This window comes from Pongo abelii, chromosome 6 (assembly GCF_028885655.2).
Source record: "Pongo abelii isolate AG06213 chromosome 6, NHGRI_mPonAbe1-v2.0_pri, whole genome shotgun sequence".
Lineage (NCBI taxonomy): Eukaryota > Metazoa > Chordata > Mammalia > Primates > Hominidae > Pongo > Pongo abelii.
The window spans coordinates 102,871,394-102,896,348 of NC_071991.2; the positions used below are offsets into that span (position 1 = coordinate 102,871,394).

The 24,955-nt window shown below is 38.0% G+C and overlaps 1 protein-coding gene across 1 annotated transcript in view; it reads left to right on the forward strand.

Moving 5' to 3' along the window:
- Positions 1 to 24,955, forward strand: part of LOC100444736 (histone-lysine N-methyltransferase 2C-like) — a gene marked incomplete at its 5' end in the record, with an annotated part of 59,974 nt that overhangs the window by 1,094 nt on the left and 33,925 nt on the right. The window contains 14 exon segments of the mRNA XM_063725835.1: positions 354 to 482; positions 662 to 694; positions 795 to 914; positions 7,130 to 7,262; positions 7,501 to 7,715; positions 9,345 to 9,418; positions 13,351 to 13,533; positions 13,914 to 15,755; positions 15,757 to 15,798; positions 16,383 to 16,672; positions 18,474 to 19,467; positions 19,469 to 19,677; positions 19,679 to 20,286; positions 22,239 to 22,351. Of these exon segments, the coding sequence (XP_063581905.1) occupies positions 354 to 482; positions 662 to 694; positions 795 to 914; positions 7,130 to 7,262; positions 7,501 to 7,715; positions 9,345 to 9,418; positions 13,351 to 13,533; positions 13,914 to 15,755; positions 15,757 to 15,798; positions 16,383 to 16,672; positions 18,474 to 19,467; positions 19,469 to 19,677; positions 19,679 to 20,286; positions 22,239 to 22,351 (4,985 nt within the window).

Below are 24,955 nucleotides of genomic sequence, written 5' to 3' on the forward strand. Positions count from 1 at the left end.
TCCAAATTAAAGCAATTATTTGCACATCGATTTCTCATAAACTCCTATCTTAAGCTTTTTTTTGTTTGTTTTTTGGCAGGAGTTGGCAAGTTAAAATCAGATGTATTCTTTTATTCCTCAGGAAATGTTTTTACTTAAAATAGAACTTCACATGGCACCGAATACAAATATATTTTGTCTAATTTTTACTGAGCGACTCTCCAAATTGATATGAGAATTCTGATTCAGAATTGCAGACTTTATTTCTCTATTTTAATCATATTGTTATATATTAAGTACAGGTAAATAGTGCTATACATTTTTGTGTGAGTATTCTGAATGTACCTTTAAATTTATTTTCCTTACTCTTGTAGATATTGGTCCTGTCACTGATGATCCTTCCTCTTTGCCTCAGCCAAGTGTCAATCAGAGTTCACGACCATTAAGTGAAGAACAGCTAGATGGGATCCTCAGTCCTGAACTAGACAAAATGGTCACAGATGGTAAAATATTTGCCCTACATCTAGGCTTTCTAAAAGACCTGAGTAAATATGATTTTTAAAGATTTTTGCATGGTTATAATTTAACTTCTAATTATTTCTGTCAGTTAAATACTATTTTATATCAGTATATTGAATTAGTAGCTGTTAATGTTTCTATTTTTTTTTTTAATTTATTCTAGGAGCAATTCTTGGAAAATTATATAAAATTCCAGGCACATGTGTTTTGTTTTTCTAGTTTATGAAAATGGCATTCCCCATACCATGACCCTACTGGTCTTTTAATCTTGTTACTATTATTGTCTTATCTCCTAGAGCTTGGCGGAAAAGATGTTGGAGACTTATTTACAGCTGTACTTAGTCCTGCGAACACTCAGCCAACTCCATTGCCACAGCCTCGCCCACCAACACAGCTGTTGCCAATACACAATCAGGGTATGTTATGACTTTATAATTCTACATTATATTCACACGTGTGTATATATGTGGGTACATATACACACACAAGCAAGTTTTGCCCTGTTCTTTAGTAGCCACATATACAAACTGATAGGGAGAAAAACCCTTTTGTAATGATAGAAAAATACTGACTTCATATAGCGGTCTCCCTGAAATTCTCTGTAATTCTGTAATTATCCTTATGTCCAGAATTCTTTTGCTCATTCATTGGCAGTGGGGAGGATGTAACAGTGCCTGCCCTCTTCCCTCCCTGCAAGTCCCATTCCCAGCTCACTCCACTCTAGTCATTTCCCACATAGGCACTTGTGTGTGTGTGTGGAACTGTCCCTGCTCACCTGGCTGCCTGTACTCATTGATCTGCCCTCGGTTTCACTGTCATCTCTCAGAGGTTAGCTGGTCACCACCCCACCCCCAGGTTTTTCATTTGTAGCATATGGCACAAATATAATACCTGTTTGGGTAATTATGTCTTCCCTTTAGATTGTGAGCTCTTTAAAGGCTAGAGTTGTCCAGGTGCTTGCTTATATGCCCTGCCACAGAGTATGTGTTCAGTACATACTTTCATAGTAAATCAGTGACCTTTCTATCCCTGTAGACACTATGAAATTTTGTGAATGTTTGCCTATTTTGTTCATTTTTCTTCTGCCTACTTACAACTAGCTACCAATTTTTCCCCTTTTCTGTAGAGCTGAAATTTGATAGCCTAGGATTAAGGTCTGTATGAGTAGATAGGGAAATTGGTACAGGTACGGGAATCTCCTATAGGAAGGAGTTTATGGAGTTGCATGGTGGCATGTGTATAACTCTATCTATATGTATTTTTGTTTTGTTTTGAGACAGGGTCTCACTCTGTCACCTAAGCTGAAATGCAGTGGTGTGAACACAACTCACGTCAGCTGCAATCTCCTGGGCTCAAGCGATCCTACTGTCCTCGGCCTCCCATGTAGCTGTGACCACAGACACATGTCATCATGCCTGGCTAATTTTTTGATTTTTTGCAGAGGTGGGGGTCTCACTTTGTTGCCCAGGCCAGTCTAGAAGTCCTGGGTTCAAGTGATCCTCCCACCTCGGCCTCCCAAAGTGCTGAGATTACAGGCATGGACCTCTGTGCCCAGCTAGTATATATTTCTGATGATTTGAGCATAGGAACATTTCTCTATATCCTATTGTCACTGCCTCATGACTATATCCTGAATTGAATAACATGAGGATATCTTATCCTTTTCTTGTATAAGTGCCAAAGTGTGTGGATAATTTGTAACCTTTACTAACAACTTTGTATATACATGAAAATTCCATAATGCACATAATGGAAATATTTGAGTTTTTACCAGTTTAGCCTCTAAACATAAATTTACCTTGATTTTTGCTAGGCTAAGCATGTGATTTACATTTGGGTAGTATACTCATCATTACTACTTCTTGCCTTAATTTTTCCCATATGCTTTTTTTTTCTTTTTTTTCTGAGACAGAGTCTCACGCCTTCACCCAGGCTGGAGTGCAGTGGTATGATCTTGGCTCACTGCAACCTCTGCCCTCCGAGTTCAGCGATTCTTCTGCCTCAGCCTCCTGAGTAGCTGGGATTACAGGTGCCTGCCACTGCACCCGGCTAATTTTTTGTATTTTTAGTAGAGACGGGGTTTCACCATCTTGGTCAGGCTGGTCTTAAACTCCTGACCTTGTGATCCATCTGCCTCGGCCTCCCAAAGTGCTGGGATTACAAGCGTGAGCCACCGCGCCCAGCCCCCATATGCTGTTTTAACGATTAAGAACTATTCAGTATTTCTCTTTTCAACATATAAAAATGACCTGTCTTTATGTTTTCTGAACTGAAAGTGCATATTTTAAAAATCAAAGATGTATTTCTTTATAAAAAAATCTTACAATCATTATGAAAATCACTTCATTGTGCAGTCTCATTTTTAAAGGGTCTTGAGAAGATGACTTCTTTTTCTTTACTTTTCTTTTTTTTCTTTTTTTTTTTTTTTTGCAAGGTGTTAATGTGTAATACAAGGTGAATCAGGTTGCCTACCCTTAGGAGTTTGTAATTCTAATACTGTAGACTTTCAGGTATACAACTAATGTGTATTATAGTGCAGTATAATTCAAGTACAGCCTTATGAATCACTAAGATTTCATTGTTCTTGTTTGAAAGAATAGTAGTTCTAATGTAAGGGCAAAGCATGATCAAGTTACATATAGGATGACACATAGTTATTCAAGAATGGCAACTTTAACGTTTTCCAGAGCAAAGGGAGTGGGCATTGTTTAAGGAAGCAAAACTAGAAGTGGACATTGGTGCTGATTGTAAAGGGTTCTGAGAAATAGGCAGAGGCAGCTGGCCTTTTCCCTAGAGGCTTCCAAGAGCCTTTGAAGACCTTACACCAGTGGTGTGATCTGATCACTTATGTGTTTCACTAAGGTAGCTCTGGTGTCAATATTGGGAATACATTTGGGACAAGAAGAATTGTACTAATGAGGTTATTGTGGTTGAGACTAAGTTAAAAAGTAGGTTCCATGTAAAGATACTTCAGTGCTGATTGAAAGGAAGGAATAGATACGAGAGAAAATGACATCAGAACAAGTAGGACTGTGCTACTGAATGGATATAAGGTGTGAGGAAATGGGGGAAATTAAAGTGAATTAGACTATGTACAAACCAGAGGCCAAGAGGATAATCATGAAACATGAAACAAAGGAAGACTTAGTGTGTGTGCTGATAGAAGGTAGTGGAGGTACAGTGAATTTAGTTTTAGACCTCTTTTAGATTGGTAGAAATGGGACATATACACTATTCTGACTTACAGGCAGTTGCAGTTAGTCAAGGAGATGGATGAAAATGTAGGAATTATCTGTGTAATTGTGCTAATTGCAGATGTGGGAAGGATGAGATTTATTAAGAGAATATACTGCCAGTAGAGTATAGAATCTCGAGGAATGCTTTTTAATTAAATGTAATTAAGTATATGCTTAACTCATCTGATTTATATTAGGTGTGCAATTACATGTTTTTTATCTTCCTTTTAAAGGTTAGGTGAAAGTAAAAAAAAGTAGTGAGAGATTTGAGACATTGAGTGAGAGGTATAGGATCTTGGAAATGAATGATCGTTAGAGACAGGTTGTACAGTTAAGTAACATGACTACTTGAAAAACATTGTTTCATTGGACCATGGGAAGGTTGTTGCTAATCTTCAGTGGAGTAACTTCAATAGAAGTGATGAGAAAGGGGAGGCAAAGTGTAATATGTTATTATGTAATATGTAATATGCTTTATTGTCTGATGGTAATAAAGTTCAGAAAGTGGAGAACAGAATTTTCAAGATTGAGATAGAGTAACTTGAAATACCTTTATGTAAAAGTTGTGAAGTAACTTTTGAACTTTTATAAACTAATATGACTAGTTTGGGTAGATATGGTGGACTTGGGAAAAAAAAGACCACTTCTTGAATAAAATAAGAAGAAATACTTTGCTTTTGCTTGTTTGTCCTTGAACAAATTATTTAATTTCTGTGGGTCCTCTTCGCTTAAATGGAGCTGAACATAATAACCTATTTCAATGGGTTTTCGTGAAGCTGTAAAGCTTTTAAGACAGTGCTTAGCATACTTAGCATAGCATAAAAGTACTTAACAAATAATAGCTAATATTACTATTGGGAAAAGTTTCAACATGGTAATATTGTAGATTATTACAAGATTATTATTGTAATACCAGTAGATGGCACTGATACCTAGCTACAGTATGGATCACATTCTCCTTGTCAATAAACTCTTGTTTCTCCTAATTACATGAAAGACATTTGATATTGTTTATTAAAATTCCACATTCCTTAACGCAGCAGTCCCCAGCCTTTTTCACACCAGGGACCAGTTTCAAGGAAGACAATTTTTTCACAAACCCAGGTTGGTGGGTTGGGGAATGGTTTTGCGATGAAACTGTTCCACCTCAGATCATGAGGCATTAGATTCTCATAGGAACATGCTTGCATGCACACTTCACAATAGGGTTTGCGCTCCTATGAGAATCTAATACCGCCGCTGATCTGACAGGAGGTGGAGTTCAGGCAGTAATGGTCACTTGCCCGCTATTCACCTACTGTGCGGCTGGGTTCCTAACAGGCCATGGACTGGTACCAGTCTGTGGCCCCAGAGTTGGGGACCCCTGCCTTAATGGAACCTGCTTTTCACTGAAGTTGAAAATAGATGTAGCATTCTAGTTTGAAAAAAGCAGAAATCTTGCCCTTTAATCCTTGGAGTAAATGTAAGTGTCGTGAGATATTTGTCATTGTGAAAACCTGATCCAGTGGACCCAGCTGTGGCATTTAGTAGGGTAAGCCCGTTTGTGGAAGTCAGAGAGTTCTAGGAAGTCTTTGAGACAAAATCTTTTAAACTTGTCAGTGATCATCCTTAGTATCTGCACATACATACTGGAGCTATGTAGGCTTTAGTGTTGTAACATTCAAATGATGTGGTTTAAGTGAAAGACCATTATACATTGTAAAATGTATGTGTATGAGACTTTTTTTTTAATCTAATGGAATGACATTAGATAAAAAAAAAAAATCAGGTGATCAGGTTAGGAATTCTCTAGTTATACCAAGTATTAGTCAACTCTGTATTGCTATTTGTGTAATTAATTGGTGATGTGGATCTCCTGTAATAGTATGGCTCTAAGTGTTGCAACAGTTAACAGAGGCCTTGTGTATTTCCACACATCACCAAGTTTAATTGGGAGGGCTTTTTGAAGGTACACAAAGTTTTTTGTTGTTGTTCTTTCTTTTTTCTGGAAACTGCTCCAATATGGGCAGTTGGCTTATTTCCAAATAGTTTAGACAAGTAGACTTTCACAATAAGGATTGGAGTTACATGCTTAAAGGAGTGTTGTAAAGAAACATAAGATGGTCCTTTTATTTGCCTAATGTCTATTCAGAAAGAAAACGATAAGGTATTTGATGTTTGTGAATAAGCTCGAATAAGAATTCAAATGTGTTTGGGGGCTGAACTGTAAGTTATAAAAATTAGGCCAAAACCAGAGTGTATATATTTTTAGCAATAATCATCTGATTGATAGTGATAGATATATTGCTTACTCAAAACTAATTTAGAGAAAGTTTCAATTTAAGAATCATAAGTGGGGTGGACACAGTGGCTCACACCTGTAATCCCAGCACTTTGGGAGGCTGAGGCGGGTGGATCACTTGAGGCAGGAGTTTGAGATCAGCTTGGCCAAAATGGTGAAACCCCACCTCCACTAAAAATACAAAAATTAGCTGGGCATGGTGGCAAGTGCCTGTGATTCCAACTACTCAGGAGGCTGAGGCAGAATTGCTTGAACCTGGTAGGCGGAGGTGGCAGTGAGCTGAGATCTTGCCACTGCACTCCAGCCTGGGTGACAGAGCGAGACTCCATCTCAAAAAAAAAAAAAAAAAAAAAAAGGAAATAATCGTAGATTTTTTTTTTTGGTATTAGGAGGAACAGGAATAAAATATAAGAAACATCTGTTTGTAAATTTTTAATGAAGAGAAAAAATATTTGATAAAACTTACTAGCATTTGCTGTGACTCATTAGTGTTTTTTAGGAGTTAATATGTGTCGAATAGTTACTGCATACCAGGAACTATGTTTAGAGCTGTACATACATTATCTCAATTAACCCAAATAACAGAATACCTATGGTTTACAGAAATAGAAATTGATTCTGCTTCTAGCAGGTAAAATTGAGGTTCATACCCCGGGCTTTTGGACTCCGGAACACTTGCTATTTCTAGTACACAATAATGAAATAATCAAGCTGTAGAGATCATATTTCAAAATCTTAAAGCCAAAAGTCACTCTTTAAGTATTATATAATATAATACTGAAAAAAATCCTACTTTTAAATTGCATTAAAGGTTTTGATTTAGAAATATAAGCATCTCTTCTATACTTGGGGCTTTGGTTCCAGGACCCCCAGGTATAACCAAAATCTGAGAATACGTAAGTCAAGTGTTGGCCCTATGGAACTTGGCATACAAGAAAAGTTGGTCCTCTCTATGCATGGGTTTCACTGTGTTTTCCATCCACATTCAGTTGAAAAAAATTTGTGTTTATGTGGACCCATGCAGTTAAAAACCGTGTTGTTCAAGGGTCAGCTTTACTTCAACTCCTTGTTATTTATGAATATTATGCAAATGGAATTATTTTTTTCTCTTAAGATGTTTTTTCACGGATGCCTCTCATGAATGGCCTTATTGGACACAGTCCTCATCTCCCACATAATTCTTTGCCACCTGGAAGTTGACTGGGAGCTTTCTCTGCAATTGCACAATCCCCTTATCCTGATGCCAGGTACAAGCCTTATTTTCTATGGAAACTTAAATTGTACTAATTTCTGTTTGATTTATATATAAATTAGTCTGCTTAAATGATTGTGTATGATATTATTGTATGTTGCATTTATTGTGGCTTTTGCTATAAATCTGTTACTTTTAACTATTTTGTAATATGTTTTAATGAAAACTATACTTGAACATATATTAAAAAGTTATTTTATGTTTATAAAGTAAAGATATTTATTTTTTCCCAGGGATAAAAGTTCAGCCTTTAATCCAATGGCAAGTGATCCTAACAACTCTTGGACATCATCAGCTCCCACTGTGGAAGGAGAAAATGACACAATGTTGAATGCCCTGAGAAGCACTCTTAAGTGGGAGAAAGAGGAGGCTCTGGGTGAAATGGCAACAGTTGCCCCAGTTCTCTACACCAATATTAATTTCCCCAACTTAAAGGAAGAATTCCCTGGTAAGCCATAAATATATTATTTCTGTCTATTTTACCAACATTTTCGCATGTGCAATACCTTTTTTTTTAACTGCAATAGAAAGGTAGCTTAACTAATTTTCGTCTATGATGACCCACAACATAAAGATTCCCTAGATGTCTAGAAACATCTTGCATTTTACTTTGTCCTAGACCCTGCATCCATCCTCATATTTCCCAAAAATTAGTTTCAATTAGTGAAATGGTCAGTTTTTCAGCTCCTAGCAGTACTTATTAATATGCAGAAGTCAGTGTTATGTGATTCTTTAAAAAATTTCTAGAACCCAAACTATCATTTAATCAAAAATACTGCTAGGCTAAATCAGTGAATCCTAAATAGTGTTTTTATGAAACGAATTCAATATTGTCTTCCCTTCTTCGCCTCACACTTTCCCTGACTGTCCAGCTATTACCACTGCCTCCTGAAAAACACAGACGATAATAGTACAGTTTGTGAGAATTCTGATTAACCAGTAAATGAGAAATTTGGATTAATGAAATGTCAATTATTGAATATATGCAAGCAATGCGGTTTTATTATTTTGAGTTCATGGTGTCAAACAAACCAGGATTGAAAAAGTTATTCAAACTCAGTTTTGCAATAGTTTCCCAGCTATCTATTAATACACAAACTCTTAAATTACTAGAGGGGTACCTGGAAGTGACTTTTCATTTGGATGACCCCTGTTTTTAGGTACCTTTTGGATTGGCGTCTTCATAGTACTTTATTCATTATGTATTGTAATAAATGAAATTCTTTTTATCTAACAATAGAAATCAGTGGTTTGATGCAGGGAGACCTGTGAAGGCAGTGTCCCATTCTTCAGCCACTTTCTTTCCATGCTTACATTTGCTGTTTATGAACATATATGGGTATGTTGTCATTTTGTCTCAGCACAAATTGTCCTTACAGCAGAGCTGTAACTTTTTTAAAGTAATTTTCTTTAATAATTTTACTTTGTGACTCAAGAACCTCATGAAATACTGTGTTAAAGCTGTTGGTCTGTGAACTGATTTTTCATTTTCATTGGCTTTTTGGAAGCTTGCTTTCTTTTTGTAATGTGGAATAAATAATTTCTGTATTTATCATTAACTGTTGATCTTACCCAGGCTTCTTCATTTTGTATACTGTGATGACACTGAATTTCATATAAATGGTTTGAACTCATTACTTTTCCATATGTTTGTTGTCCACAAATGCTAGTGAGATGCTTATTTATGACTTTGCTTACTTCTGGTAGGTCAAACTGATAGATTTCTGTTTAGCACAGATGTTTTACAAACTTGCACTTTGGTTCTGGTGGTATCTTACCACCAGAGGGAATTTATTATGTTTGGCTTACATTTTTGCTACTTTGTCCCTTGAATCTAAAAACTTCCCAACTTTATAAGCTAGGTTGTTAATAAGGCAACACTTCATTTAGAAAACATGTGTTTGGCCTACAGTGTGCCAGGATCTTTGTTCTTTGTAAAAAACTTAATATAGGTCTATGACCTCATGAGAATACGGCCTGAATAAGATTAACTGTCAGCAGTTCATCAACATTCTTTATTACAACACATCATTAGCATGGCTCTGAGAAAGTGTTATACTCTGTTCTTTTGTTGCAGATTGGACTACTAGAGTGAAGCAAATTGCCAAATTGTGGAGAAAAGCAAGCTCACAAGAAAGAGCACCATATGTGGTATTTTAAGAAATATTTAAATACAGTGCTTGAACTGTATTTAAAGTGTATTTAAATATTTAAATACAGTGCTTGAACCTTATTTGTATTAGGTTAATAAAAAAACAAATTTCCATTTCAGAAAATGCTTGTTAGTACCTGTACAACAAGCAACTTTTTTTTTTCTTTTTATTATTATTATTACTATTATTATTATTATACTTTAGGCTCTATGGTACATGTGCACAACGTGCAGGTTAGTTACATATGTATACATGTGCCATGCTGGTGCGCTGCACCCACCAACTCGTCATCTAGCATTAGGTATATCTCCCAATGCTATCCCTCCCCCCTCCCCCCACCCCACAACAGTCCCCGAAGTGTGATGTTCCCCTTCCTGTGTCCATGTGTTCTCATTGTTCAATTCCCACCTATGAGTGAGAATATGCGGTGTTTGGTTTTTTGTTCTTGCGATAGTTTACTGAGAATGATGATTTCCAATTTCATCCATGTCCCTACAAAGGACATGAACTCATCCTTTTTTATGGCTGCATAGTATTCCATGGTGTATATGTGCCACATTTTCTTAATCCAGTCTATCATTGTTGGACATTTGGGTTGGTTCCAAGTCTTTGCTATTGTGAATAATGCCGCAATAAACATACGTGTGCATGTGTCTTTATAGCAGCATGATTTATAGTCCTTTGGGTATATACCCAGTAATGGGATGGCTGGGTCGAAAAAATACATGAAAAAATGCTCACCATTACTGGCCATCACAGAAATGCAAATCAAAACCACAATGAGATACCATCTCACACCAGTTAGAATGGCAATCATTAAAAAGTCAGGAAACAACAGGTGCTGGAGAGGATGTGGAGAAATAGGAACACTTTTACACTGTTGGTGGGACTGTAAACTAGTTCAACCCTTGTGGAAGTCAGTGTGGCGATTCCTCAGGGATCTAGAACTAGAAATTCCATTCGACCCAGCAACTTTGTTTTTACAGTGATTTTCTAACTCCTTATGTCTTAATAGAGAGTGTGACATTTTTATAAGCAAGTTAACAGAACCAAAATGTTGAAGATTGAAAATCAGCTATTTTAGGGGGGAAGGAGTAATTCATTTCACTTTAAAATTGTTTTATCTCTTTCAGCAGAGGTACAGTTGGCAGTCTGTATCCATGAGTTCTGTATCTGTGGATTCAACCAACCATGGATCAAAAATATTTTGGAAAAACATCTATACTGAACTTGTACAGACTCTTTTCCTTGTCATTGTTTTTAAAACAATATAACAATGATTTACATAGCATTTATATTGTGTTAAGTATTACAAGTAATCTAAAGATGACTTAAAGTATACAGGAGGGGCCAGGCACAGTGGCCCACACCTGTAATCCCAGCAGTTTGAGAGGCCAAGGTGGGCAGATAGCTTGAGCCCAGGAGTTCAAGACCAGCCTGGGCAACAGAGCCAAAACCTCATCTCTATAAAAAATGAAAAAATTAGTTGGGTATGATGGCGCATGCCTGTAGTCTCAGCTACTTGAGAGACTTGAGGGGTTGAGGCTTCAGTGAGCCAAAATTGTACCACTGCATTCCAGCCTAGGTGACACAGCAAGGCCCTGCTGGGTCAAAAAATAAAAAGGGAGAAAGTATACAGGAGGATATGTGTAGGTTATATGCAAATACTGTGACATTTTCTATAAGGGACTTGAGCATCTGTGAATTTTGGTATCTGCAGGGGATCCTGGAACCAATACCCCATGGATACAGAGGGACAACTGTACTAAATTTGGAGACTGGATTGGCATGTCTCAGTGTCTTCTACAGTCACCTCTTTTCTTGTTAGGTTTCATAGAGAATCTTTGTGCATCTTGAAAGAGAAATATTTAGACATCTTTAAAGAGTTTTTGACACATGATCTTTGCCATGAACTATTAGGTAATTTTATAAGATTCGCAGTTCATATGGTAAATTATTTTCTCCCAAAGAGCCAAATTAAGATTGTCAGCTGGAACCAAATCCTTGCTTTCATTTTAAAGCATATTAAATCTGTATTATTGTTGGAAAATATATATATTTTCCAGCTTGTTCCCCAGTGCACATATTTTCAGTTACAGTGATTATTTTGGATAGAGCATATATGTGTGTATATGCTCTATCACATATATATAGATGTATTGATATGCTGTGTTTTATCTTGACTTGAATTAGGTAATGACAGAATTTTTAAAATTTTTAAGTGATTTCTTTAATGATACATTTCAAATATCCAGTTTTTTTTTTTAAAAAGACTGATTGGATATTTTTCCTTTTTTCTAAAATTTTTTTTTTTTTTTTTTTTTGAGATGGAGCTTCACAGTTGTTGCCCAGGCTGGAGTGCAATGGTGCGATCTCGGCTCACTGCAACCTCTGCCTTCCAGATTCAAGCGATTCTCCTGCCTCAGCCTCCCAAGTAGCTGGGATTACCGGCATGTGCCACCATGCCTGGCTGATTTTTCTTTTTCTTTTTTTTTTTTGAGACAGAGTTTTGCCCTTGTTGCCCAGGCTGGAGTGCAACGGCGTGATCTTGGCTCACCACAACTTCCGCCTCCCAGGTTCAAGTGATTCTCCTGCCTCAGCCTCCAGAGTAGCTGGGATTACAGGCATGTGCTACCACACCTGGCTAATTTTGTATTTTTAGTAGAGATGGGGTGTCTCCATGTTGGTCAGGCTGGTGTCGAACTCCCGACCTCAGGTGATCCGTCTGCCTCAGCCTCCCAAAGTACTGGGATTACAGGTGTGAGCCACTGCGCCCGGCCTAATTTTGTATTTTTAGTAGAGGTGGGGTTTCACCATGTTGGTCAGGCTGATCTCGAACACCTGACCTCAGGTGATCCACCTGCCTTGGCCTCCCGAAGTGCTGGGATTACGAGCATAAGCCACCATGCCTGGCCCCAGCCCCTTCTTTCTAAATTGAAGGAGACATAATTTCTAAGGATGTGTTAAGAAAACTAGGAGCTAAAATATTAAATCACACCTAGGATCTTTTTTTTTTTTTTTTTTTTTTTTTTTTCATGAACAAAAGACATTAATGAGATTTCTTTTGTAGAAACTGGCAGCTGGGAGGGAGAAGTGGATAGGAAGGCATGAGCCAATAATAATACTGAACTGCAGTCAACCAGTTAACTAGTTAACCGGGCTTGCAATCTGATATCCTAGGTTGCAAGAAAGTTTCTTTTTTTTTTTTTTTTTTTTTTTTCTTTTATTGTAATTATTATTATTATTATTATTATTATTATTATTATACTTTAGGTTTTATGGTACATGTGCCCAATGTGCAGTAAGTTACATATGTATACATGTGCCACCAACTCGTCATCTAGCATTAGGTATATCTCCCAATGTTATCCCTCCCCCCTCCCCCCAACCCACAACAGTCCCTGAAGTGTGATGTTCCCCTTCCTGTGTCCATGTGTTCTCATTGTTCAATTCCCACCTATGAGTGAGAATATGTGGTGTTTGGTTTTTTGTTCTTGCGATAGTTTACTGAGAATGATGATTTCCAATTTCATCCATGTCCCTACAAAGGACATGAACTCATCATTTCTTATGGCTGCATAGTATTCCATGGTGTAGATGTGCCACATTTTCTTAATCCAGTCTATCATTGTTGGACATTTGGGTTGGTTCCAAGTCTTTGCTATGGTGCAGTGCACCAGCATGGCACACCTAGGATCTTTAAGCTTAATTCAAATACATAGAAATATATCCTCAACTGATAGGTACTGTGCACTGTAAAGAGAGAAGATGAGTTAGTGTCCAGATCCTTTTTTGGGAGGTGCCGTAAGTATTTCAGCTATTTTACCTGACTTTTTTTTTCTTTTATTTGAGACAGTTCATGATATTTTTATTTTATTCCATAAAACATTTAACATAATCTGGGAAATTTTTTTTCTTCTTTTGTCAAAGCAAAAAGCCAGAGATAACAGAGCTGCTTTATGCATTAATAAAGTACAGATGTCAAATGATTCCATGAAAAGGCAGCAACAGCAAGAAAGCATTGATCCCAGCTCTTGTGTTGATTTGGAGCTTTTTAAAGATCCTTTAAAGCAAAGAGAATCAGAACATGAACAGGAATGGAAATTTAGACAGGTATGGAATTTTTGGATAATCTACTTTTTGAAGTTGCATTTTTGTTTTGAGAAGGGAGGTCTTTGCATTATTATCTTAGAATATAGTTCTTAGACCATGAAAATTTGATTTAGGATAGACTTGTTTCTCTTTTCAGTAAAATATATTTAAATTGATTTGGGAAGTTTATCGAAATATTATAAACAATATACTGCCCTAGGCACAAATGGAACATACCATGATGAGTAATTTCTCTTCTTCAGGAATTCATAATCTAATATGGGAGCAATCTGGTAGCTGCTGACATCAAACAAATTAACTTTCTGTTGCTTTTTTCCCCCATGATGGTAGTTTTCTTCCTTAACCTAAATATGATTGCTTTTTCTTTTCTATTTTAATAGCAAATGCGTCAGAAAAGTAAGCAGCAAGCTAAAATTGAAGCCACACAGAAACTTGAACAGGTGAAAAATGAGCAGCAGCAGCCGCAACAACAGCAGTTTGGTTCTCAGCATCTTCTGGTGCAGTCTGGTTCAGATACACCAAGTAGTGGGATACAGAGTCCTTTGACACCTCAGCCTGGCAATGGAAATATGTCTCCTGCACAGTCATTCCATAAAGAACTGTTTACAAAACAGCCACCCAGTAACCCCACGTCTACATCTTCAGATGATGTGTTTGTAAAACCACAAGCTCCACCTCCTCCTCCAGCCCCATCCCGGATTCCCATCCAGGATAGTCTTTCTCAGGCTCAGACTTCTCAGCCACCTTCACCACCAGTGTTTTCACCTGGGTCCTCTAACTCACGACCACCATCTCCAATGGATCCATATGCAAAAATGGTTGGTACCCCTCGACCACCTCCTGTGGGCCATAGTTTTTCCAGAAGAAATTCTGCTGCACCAGTGGAAAACTGTACACCTTTATCATCGGTATCTAGGCCCCTTCAAATGAATGATACAACAGGAAATAGGCCATCCCCAGTCAGAGATTTATGTTCTTCCTCCACGACAAATAATGATCCCTATGCAAAACCTCCAGACACACCTAGGCCTGTGATGACAGATCAATTTCCCAAATCCTTGGGCCTATCCCAGTCTCCTGTAGTTTCAGAACAAACTGCAAAAGGCCCTGTAGCAGCTGGAACCAATGATCACTTTACTAAACCATCTCCTAGGGCAGATGTGTTTCAAAGACAAAGGATACCTGACTCATATGCACGACCCTTGTTGACACCTGCACCTCTTGATAGTGGTCTTGGACCTTTTAAGACTCCAATGCAACCTCCTCCATCCTCTCAGGATCCTTATGGATCAGTGTCACAGGCATCAAGGCGATTGTCTGTTGACCCTTATGAAAGGCCTGCTTTGACACCAAGACCTGTAGATAATTTTTCTCATAATCAGTCAAATGATCCATATAGTCAGCCTCCCCTAACCCCACATCCAGCAATGAATGAATCTTTTGCCCATCCTTCAAGGGCTTTTTCCCAGCCTGCAACCATATCAAGGCCAACATCTCAGGACCCATACTCCCAACCCCCAGGAACTCCACGACCTGTTGTAGATTCTTATTCCCAATCTTCAGGAACAGCTAGGTCCAATACAGACCCTTACTCTCAACCTCCTGGAACTCCCCGGCCTACTACTGTTGACCCATATAGTCAGCAGCCCCAAACCCCAAGACCATCTACACAAACTGACTTGTTTGTTACACCTGTAACTAATCAGAGGCATTCTGATCCATATGCTCATCCTCCTGGAACACCAAGACCTGGAATTTCTGTCCCTTACTCTCAGCCACCAGCAACACCAAGGCCAAGGATTTCAGAGGGTTTTACTAGGTCCTAAATGACAAGACCAGTCCTCATGCCAAATCAGGATCCTTTCCTGCAAGCAGCACAAAACCGAGGACCAGCTTTACTTGGCCCATTGGTAAGGCCACCTGATACATGTTCCCAGACACCTAGGCCCCCTGGACCTGGTCTTTCAGACACATTTAGCCGTGTTTCCCCAACTGCTGCCCGTGATCCCAATGATCAGCCTCCAATGACTCCAAGATCTCAGTCTGACTCTTTTGGAACAAGTCAAACTGCCCATGATGTTGCTGATCAGCCAAGGCCTGGATCAGAGGGGAGCTTCTGTGCATCTTCAAACTCTCCAATGCACTCCCAAGGCCAGCAGTTCTCTGGTGTCTCCCAACTTCCTGGACCTGTGCCAACTTCAGGAGTAACTGATACACAGAATAACTGTAAATATGGCCCAAGCAGATACAGAGAAATTGAGACAGGTAAACACATTGTATGTTCTCAGTTTTAAATGTATTATTTGAGGAAGCTGTTCATTTCATCAAACTGAGTAATTTCTACACAGGAGTTAATTTTTTATTTTTTTTATTCTGTAGAGTTTGTCATACTGCAAAAAAGAAAAATGAAATTGATGAAATTAACACCAGTTTAATTTATTCTGTATCTGATTTCAGTCTTCACGAATTCGCAGGGGAATCCTTAAATATTAAAGCTTTGTTTTGTGATAGTTGTCTGGCAAGGAAAAGGACCCAAATCATCAAATTATTTTTCCTAATATATTGAATAGTTAAATGTAACTGGTATTTCATCAAACTTTGAAACATTACCATAGCCACATAATGAAAGTATCAGGATTTAAAAAGCCACTAACCTGTCAGGCATGGTGGCGCATGCTTGTAATCCCAGCTACTTGAGAGGCTGAGACAGGAGGATCGCTTGAGTCCAGGGATTTGAGGCCAGCCTGGGCAACATAGCAAGATCCCATATCTAAAAATAAAAAGCCAGTAACCTTTAAAAAGCCATTAATTACCACAAATCCCAGTGATTTTTGTTTCTTCCCATTTAGCGGCAGAAGTTATGTGAAATCATTCTCCAGCAGCAACAGCAGAAGATTGCAGGTCGACAGGAGAAGGGGTCACAGGACTCACCTGCAGTGCCTCATCCAGGGCCTTTTCAACACTGGCAACCAGAGAATGTTAACCAGGCTTTCACCAGACCCCCACCTCCCTATCCTGGGAACATTGGGTCTCCTGTTGCCCCTCCTTTAGGACCTAGATATGCTGTTTCCCCAAAAGATCAGCGTGGACCCTATCCTCCTGATGTTGCTAGCATGGGGATGAGACCTCATGGATTTAGGTAATGCTTTTAATTTCCTGCCAAATTTAAATTGCTATTAGAAGAGGGAAACAGAGCTGGGTGTGGTGGCTTGTGCCTGTAATCCTAGCTACTGGCTGAGGCAGGAGGATTGCTTGAGGCTAGGAGTTTGAGACCAGCCTGGGCAATATAGTGAGACTCCCCCACCCCACCTCTTAAACAAATTTAAAAATTTTTTAAAAGAAATAGACAAATGAAGTTAGTATTAATCAGGAAGCTGTTACTGCTTTCTACTTCTTTCTCCCCTTTGAAATATATATAATCAACTATTTAGTGCTAATGAGAGGTCATAGACATTTTTTTCCCCTCTAAGAACTCTACAGACTCTGAAAAGTATTAACTGTGTTAGCATTACCTTGCACCCTTAATGATGTAGTTTATCATATGACATCCTCAAAATGTAGCTATTCTGTGTAGGCAAAGCCTCCTACAATGTGATGAGACTTGTCCTCTCTCCAAATTTCTACATTTTAACTTTACATTCTAAATTAATTTTAGGCTGGGTGCAGTGGCTCAGGCCTGTAATCCCAATACTTTGGGAGGCCGAGGTGGGCGGATCACTTGAGGTCAAGAGTTCGAGACCAACCTGGCCAACATGGTAAAACCCTGCCTCTAGTAAAAATACAAAAATTGGCCGGCCATGGCGGCATGCACCGCACCTGTATTCGCAGCTACTCAGGAGGCTGAGACAAAAGGATCGCTTGAACCCAGGAAGCGGAGGTTGCAGTGAGCCGAGGTCATGCCACTGTACTCCAGCCTGGGAGACAGAACGAGACTCTGTCTCAATTTAAAAAATAATAATAATAAATTTTAGAGATTTCCAAACTGAAAGGACTTTCCCTTTAGGAACTTTCCATGGTGAGATAGGGTTGTAAGTTAGTGGTGATGAATCATAAGAATGTTTCCTTTTTCAAAGTGGCTAAAGTCAAAGCCAAACCTATGCCCTAATTATAATAAGGAAATAGTTCTTCAAGATATGCTTTTTAGTTTTATGTCTTTTAGTCTTATATCTACCTCCATGTTATATTCTTTGTTTCCTTTTCTCCTACCTTAGTTGTAATTTATGCCTCTTGCTACATTTTATATTCTGTGTAAGTTGCCTGTAATCTTACTCTTAATTTCCCTTTTTTCTTCCACCTTGTTATAATTTATGCCTCTTGCTATGCTTTGTATTCTGTGTAAGTTGCCTGTAATCCTGTCTAGAAGGAAGTACAATATAAAATAGTCCAACAATTTATTCATTTACTTAATCTTTATAGATGAGGCCTACTCGTCTTTTTCTCTAAGTTTAGTCTATCCCATCATCAAACCTGTGCCTTTGTAGTCTCATGTACTGAGGGCTTTAAGTCCCTCAACAGGTATGAAGACCTATCTTCATTCAAACATCCTCCCCAAATCAGCTTCCTCCATCGAACCTCCCTAAATATAGATAAGAGAAACTCTTCCTGAAAAAGTCCAATAGTATTGTTCTTATCTCTGAACAATTGATTTCATCTGCTTGGTTGTTGTTCCTTCGTCTTCATTTTTGTTATCTGTTAAATCTTAAGCCTTTAGAGCTCAGATATGGTGTTCATTATAGGATTCTTAGCAAAATCTTACTTGCATATGAATACCTGTAAATACTTTTGAATGGTGATAGCTTTGCTTTTGTAAGTCATTGTATTTGGCAACATTTTGTATGTACAGTTTAATTGAAGACTTTTCTTTTTTTCAACTTAACTCTAAATTTAACATAATACCTATTTGCTTTTTTTTTTTTTTTTTTTTTTTTTTTTAAAAAAAGATTTGGATTTCCAGGAGGTAGTCATGGTACCATGTCGAGTCAAGAGCGCTTCCTTGTGCCTCCTCAACAAATACAGGGATCTGGAGTTTCTCCACAGCTAAGAAGATCAATATCTGTAGATATGCCTAGGCCATTAAATAACTCACAGATGAATAATCCAGTTGGACTTCCTCAGCATTTTTCACCACAGAGCTTGCCAGTTCAGCAGCACAACATACTGGGCCAAGCATATATTGAACTGAGACATAGGGCTCCTGATGGAAGGCAACGGCTGCCTTTCAGTGCTCCACCTGGCAGTGTTGTAGAGGCATCTTCTAATCTGAGACATGGAAACTTCATTCCCCGGCCAGACTTTCTGGGCCCTAGACACACAGAGCCCATGAGACGACCTCCCCAGGGTCTACCTAATCAGCTACCTGTGCACCCAGATTTGGAACAAGTGCCACCATCTCAACAAGAGCAAGGTCATTCTGTCCATTCATCTTCTATGGTCATGAGGACTCTGAACCATCCACTAGGTGGTGAATTTTCAGAAGCTCCTTTGTCAACATCTGTACCATCTGAAACAACGTCTGATAATTTACAGATAGCCACCCAACCTTCTGATGGTCTAGAAAAAAAACTCCATTCTGATGACCCTTCTGTGAAAGAACTGGATGTTAAAGACCTTGAGGGGGTTGAAGTCAAAGACTTAGATGATGAAGATCTTGAAAACTTAAATTTAGATACAGAGGATGGCAAGGTAGTTGAATTGGATACTTTAGATAATTTGGAAACTAATGATCCCAACCTGGATGACCTCTTAAGGTCAGGAGAGTTTGATATCATTGCATATACAGATCCAGAACTTGACATGGGAGATAAGAAAAGCATGTTTAATGAGGAACTAGACCTTCCAATTGATGATAAGTTAGATAATCAGTGTGTATCTGTTGAACCAAAAAAAAGGAACAGGAAGACAAAACTGGTTCTCTCTGATAAACATTCACCACAGAAAAAAATCCACTGTTACCAATGAGGTAAAAACGGAAGTACTGTCTCCAAATTCTAAGGTGGAATCCAAATGTGAAATTGAAAAAAGTGATGAGAATAAAGATAATGTTGACACTCCTTGCTCACAGGCTTCTGCTCACTCAGACCTAAATGATGGAGAAAAGACTTCTTTGCATCCTTGTGATCCAGATCTATTTGAGAAAAGAACCAATCGAAACTGCTGGCCCCGGTGCAAATGTCATTCAAGCATCCACTCAACTACCTGCTCAAGATGTAATAAACTCTTGTGGCATAACTGGATCAACTCCAGTTCTCTCAAGTTTACTTGCTAATGAGAAATCTGATAATTCAGACATTAGGCCATTGGGGTCTCCACCACCAACTCTGCCGGCCTCACCATCCAATCATGTGTCAAGTTTGCCTCCTTTAATAGCACCGCCTGGCCATGTTTTGGATAATACCATGAATTCTAATGTAACAATAGTGTCTAGGGTAAACCATGTTTTTTCTCAGGGTGTGCAGGTAAATCCAGGATTCATTCCAGGTCAATCAACAGTTAACCAGAATCTGGGGACAGGAAAACCTACAACTCAAACTGGGCCTCTAACAAGTCAGTCTGGTACCAGTAGCATGTCTGGACCCCAACAGCTAATAATTCCTCAAACATTAGCACAGCAGAATAGAGAGAGGCCCCTTCTTCTAGAAGAACAGCCTCTACTTCTACAGGATCTTTTGGATCAAGAAAGGCAAGAACAGCAGCAGCAAAGACAGATGCAAGCCATGATTCATCAGCGATCAGAACCATTCTTCCCTAATATTGGTGAGAGTTTTCTTGAGTCTCAACATATATTACTATGGGTATTAGAGTGGCATGCGATATGCATATAAGATTTTATTATTAGAATTACAGTTGGAATAGAGCACTGAGTTTTTCTATTCCTCCTTGAGGGTTTTGTTTTGTTTTGTTTGAGACGGAGTCTCACTGTGTCACCCAAGATGGAGTGCAGTGGCGCAATCTTGGCTCACTGCAACCTCCACCTCCTGGGTTCAAGTGATTGTCCTGCCTCAGCCTCCCGAGTAGCTGGGACTACAGACACTCGCCACCATGCCTAGCTAATTTTTGTATTTTTAGTAGAGGTGTGGGGTTTCACCATGTTGGCCAGGCTGGTCTCAAACTCCTGATCTCAGGTGATCCGCCTGCTTTGGCCTCCCAAAATGCTGGGATTACAGGCGTGAGCCACCCTGCCTGGCCCTCCTTGAGCTTTAGAATGAAAGCAGTTGGCTGGGCACAGTGGCTCACGCCTGTAATCCTAGCGCTTTGGGAGGCCAAGGCAGACAGATTGCCTCAGCTCAGGAGTTCCAGACCAGCCTGGGCAACACAGGACATGGATGAAGCTGGAAACCATCATTCTCATCAAACTAATGCAGGAACAGAAAACCATACACTGCATGTTCTCACTCATAAGTGGGAGTTGAGCAATGAGAACACATGGACACAGGGAGGGGAACATCACACACCGGAACGTGTCGGGGGGTGGGGGGCTAGGGGACGGATAGCATTAGGAGAAATACCTAATGTAGATGACGGGTTGATGGGTGCAGCAAACCACCATGGCATGTGTATACCTATGTAACAAACCAGCACATTCTGCACAAGTATCCCAGAATTTAAAGCATAATAATTAAAAAAAAAAAACAAAAAATTAGCTGGGCATAGCGGCGTGCGCCTGTAGTCCCAGTTATTCGGGAGACAGAGGCAGGAGAATGGTGTGAACCCAGGAGGCGGAAGTTGTAGTGAGGCGAGATCGCGCCATTGCACTCCAGCCTGGGGGACAGAGCGAGACTCTGTCTCAAAAAAAAAAAATGAAAGCAATGAAGAGTTTTAGATTCTTTCCAGGTAAATTAAGAGATTCAAAACTGAGTTACAAACTTCCCTCAATTCTATTATTTATGGAATTGTTTAATAGAAACTAGTTGTCTTCTTAGTTCCTACATTCCAACCATTGTTGCCATATGTTGTCAGTCATGGAAGGATGAATTTAAGAAAATTATGATGGAAATAAAGCTTCTTACTGTCCTTTTGTGTATGACAAATGCTTGGTGATTTTTTGCTATATAAACCTCTTTAACTTGTTTCTAGTGGTTTACTGATTCTAAAAACAGCAAAATCAATGCAGTCAAAATGCCTCAGTGCCTCTAAGAATAAGAATTAGCAATCAAAGGGCACATGTCTAAGCAGTGTGCCTTATTCTAAATAATAAAATTGACATTCCATTTTATATATCCCCAATTTCATCATTTTGCTCCCTTTTTTTCGTTTAGATGCAAATAGGTTTTTTCTTAGTAGCTTCTTATTGAGAGGGTATACCCTTAAGAAATTGGTGCATTTTTCTTTTAAGAGTGGTAACTAATTTAGCAGAATTCCTTAGTATTGCAAATTCTCATTTGTGATGTTATATTTACTAAAGAAGCCATTCTGATTAGCATTGCAAAAGTTTGGATGAAAGGGAATTAATTGCATTGCTTTAGATTATTGCTTATAATCTCCCTTAAACTTGACTTTTTGTTTTAATTCCTGCAGGACTAAGGTATTAAAGCATGATGCAATTAAGGACTACTGAGATGCGATTAAACCCAGGATAAGGTTGCCATCTCAGAAATCTGTAATGATTATTAAATAATAAAGTTTAAGAGCTTGTAATATTTGAATTACTTCTTAGTGTACCTTGAACTAATTACTATGAAATAAGTAACTTTATATTTCTTTTCTAGATTTTGATGCAAGTACAGATCCTATAATGAAAGCCAAAATGGTGGCCCTTAAAGGCATAAATAAAGTGATGGTACAAAACAATCTGGGCATGCCACCAATGGTGATGAGCAGGTAGGTGGAGTGGCTGCTTGTTTTTACTGGGCATCTAGACATTCATGAAATCATTACTAGTTTTTAGAAAAAACATACAGAAAATGGAAAGCCCTTGTTCTAGGAATGAACAATACTATTTAAGTTGTCATGGCATCAGCTCGATATAATCAGATATAAAATGCTATACCAATTTAAGAAATTAATGTAAGAACCAGTTTAAGAGCATTAGTCTCAAGGATGGTAAATGTAAAACATCTTAAAAAGATTTGGAAGATTTCCTGATTACTCAAGTCAAAGTATTTAAGTCTGTGCTCTTTTAAATACCTTTAGAATTGTTCATGTTATCTAAGATTTTTTTCAGTTAAGACACTGAGTGATTAAAGCAATTATAAATTCAGTTCTAAAATAAAATGTTCCCAAACCGGTTTTGAATCAGAAAAAGAAAGTTACAAGGAATAGATAAGAGGACAGTTGGAAGTTGGAGTTACAGAGTTTGTCTTTTCTCTCTTAGGAGAAAAACAGAAATTATGCATTAAAGAAGACAGTAGGGGTTATTTCAATATCTGAATTTTTGAAATTATGCCCTCTAAGGGTTATTAACCACAGGGCACTGTTTCTTAAATTTTGATCATGGACCACCATGAGAATTATGGGGTAATTTTTAAAAAAATGCGGATTATTTTGCTCTACTGCAGACCTACTAAATAAAAATATCTGGAGATGGTTGCCTGTGTGTCTGTATTTTTAGCAAGCATCATGAATGAGTCTTACGTGTATTACTATATGAGAACCTCTGTCAATAAAGTAAGCATAGAGCCTCAATTTAGTCTAATTATCTTGTTGAAAAACTTTTATATAAAAAATGTGATGATTATAGAATTGAATATAAAATTTGCACGAATTTAAGATGTATATATTTCAAAGAAATTTGAATTCTTAAGGGTATAGTTCTTTTCAACTGTTGAGATACTTTGGACATGGTTAAGAAGCATTTTTGAGATCAAAGTAGAGATAGTGGTTTCTAATGATTTTCATTATTGAGCAATATTTATTAACATTATTTCTCTATCATAGAGGTTCCTAACTGTTTTATGTCTTGAATCTTTTTGGATTCCAGTGAAGCCTTTGACATTCTCAGAATGTTTTATATGCAGAAAATTTAAAACATAGCATTACAAAGGAAATGATTATACTTGAAATATAGTTATTAAAATATAATTAAATTTATGGTATATATGCTCCTTAAAGTATTAACAAATTCAGCAATAAACCATAATTTGGAAGTAATGATGAACATAACTAATCTATTAGGTGTCTGCAACACTCGATAGGAAAATAATCTGTCTTCTATTGGTGATAGTCGTGGTACTTGCTAATAATATTGCAGTTTCTATGTATATTCAAAACAAGGGAATGCTGAGTTTTATTTACTACTTAGTTTTGTTTTTGTTTTTGTTTCTGAGATGGAGTTTCGCTCTTGTTGCCCAGGATAGAGTGCAATGGCTCACTGCAGCCTTCACCTCCGAGGTTCAAGCGATTCTCCTGCATCAGCCTCTGGAGTAGCTGGGATTACAGGCACATGCCACCATGCCGAGCTAATTTTTGTATTTTTAGTAGAGACAGGGTTTCACCATGTTGGTCAGGCTGGTCTTGAACTCCTGACCTCAAGTGATCCACCTGCGTCTGCCTCCCAAAGTGCTGGAATTACAGGCATGAGCCACTGCACCCGACCAGCACTTAGTTTTAAATATGGACCTCAGAATTTGAGGCCTTTCAGCATCTGATGCTCTTTTAGCATCATGCGTCTGCCATTAGATACATTAGCATGTATCAGGTATATGGCTTACTATTCTATTGACTGCTTTTTAGAAATGGAAGTGATAGTCCCTTCTTAGAGTAGTGTGATATGTTGAGTTAGGATGATAGACCATGTGTGATATTCAGATTAGAAGATCATTTAGACCAGACCTGTAGCAGTGGGTAGGGTGACAGGTGAATGAAAAATGTGAGTAAAAAATTTAAAAACATATTCTATATCCTAATAGTACTTAAATAGTAATATACAGCATTTGGAATACATTTTGAAAATTATATGTATATCTTGATATATTAAAGCATTTGATAATGCCAGAGGAAATATTTTCATGTAAGCAGTAATGCTTCTGTGAAGTTTTTATAGTTTTAATTAGAATGAGTAACATTTCTCTAAACACGTTTAACCATGCAGACTGATCTTGGTCAGTCGTCAATTTTTTATTTCCTTTAACATTAGATATAGAAATGTATGAAAATGTATGAAAATTCTTAAATTGGGAAATGTCTTTTGTTTTAGAATATAAAATAACTAAGCTCTCAATTAGTTTTTAACAAAGACTGGAATGAGAAAACATTTCCTTAGAGTTTATGTTATAAAACTAAATCAACTTATTTTTTTTCTGAAGTCTTGAATTCATTTTATTGTAAGGTGGAGTGAGGCACATACTAGAGAGTAAAACCTCTAGAGTCAGCCTAGCTGGCTTCTTATTGCAGCCCTACTAGTCCTTGTGGGGAAGGTTACGGAATATCTCTGAATCTTACTGAATAAGTTTATAATTATTACCCTGTATACAGCTCATGTTAAGGA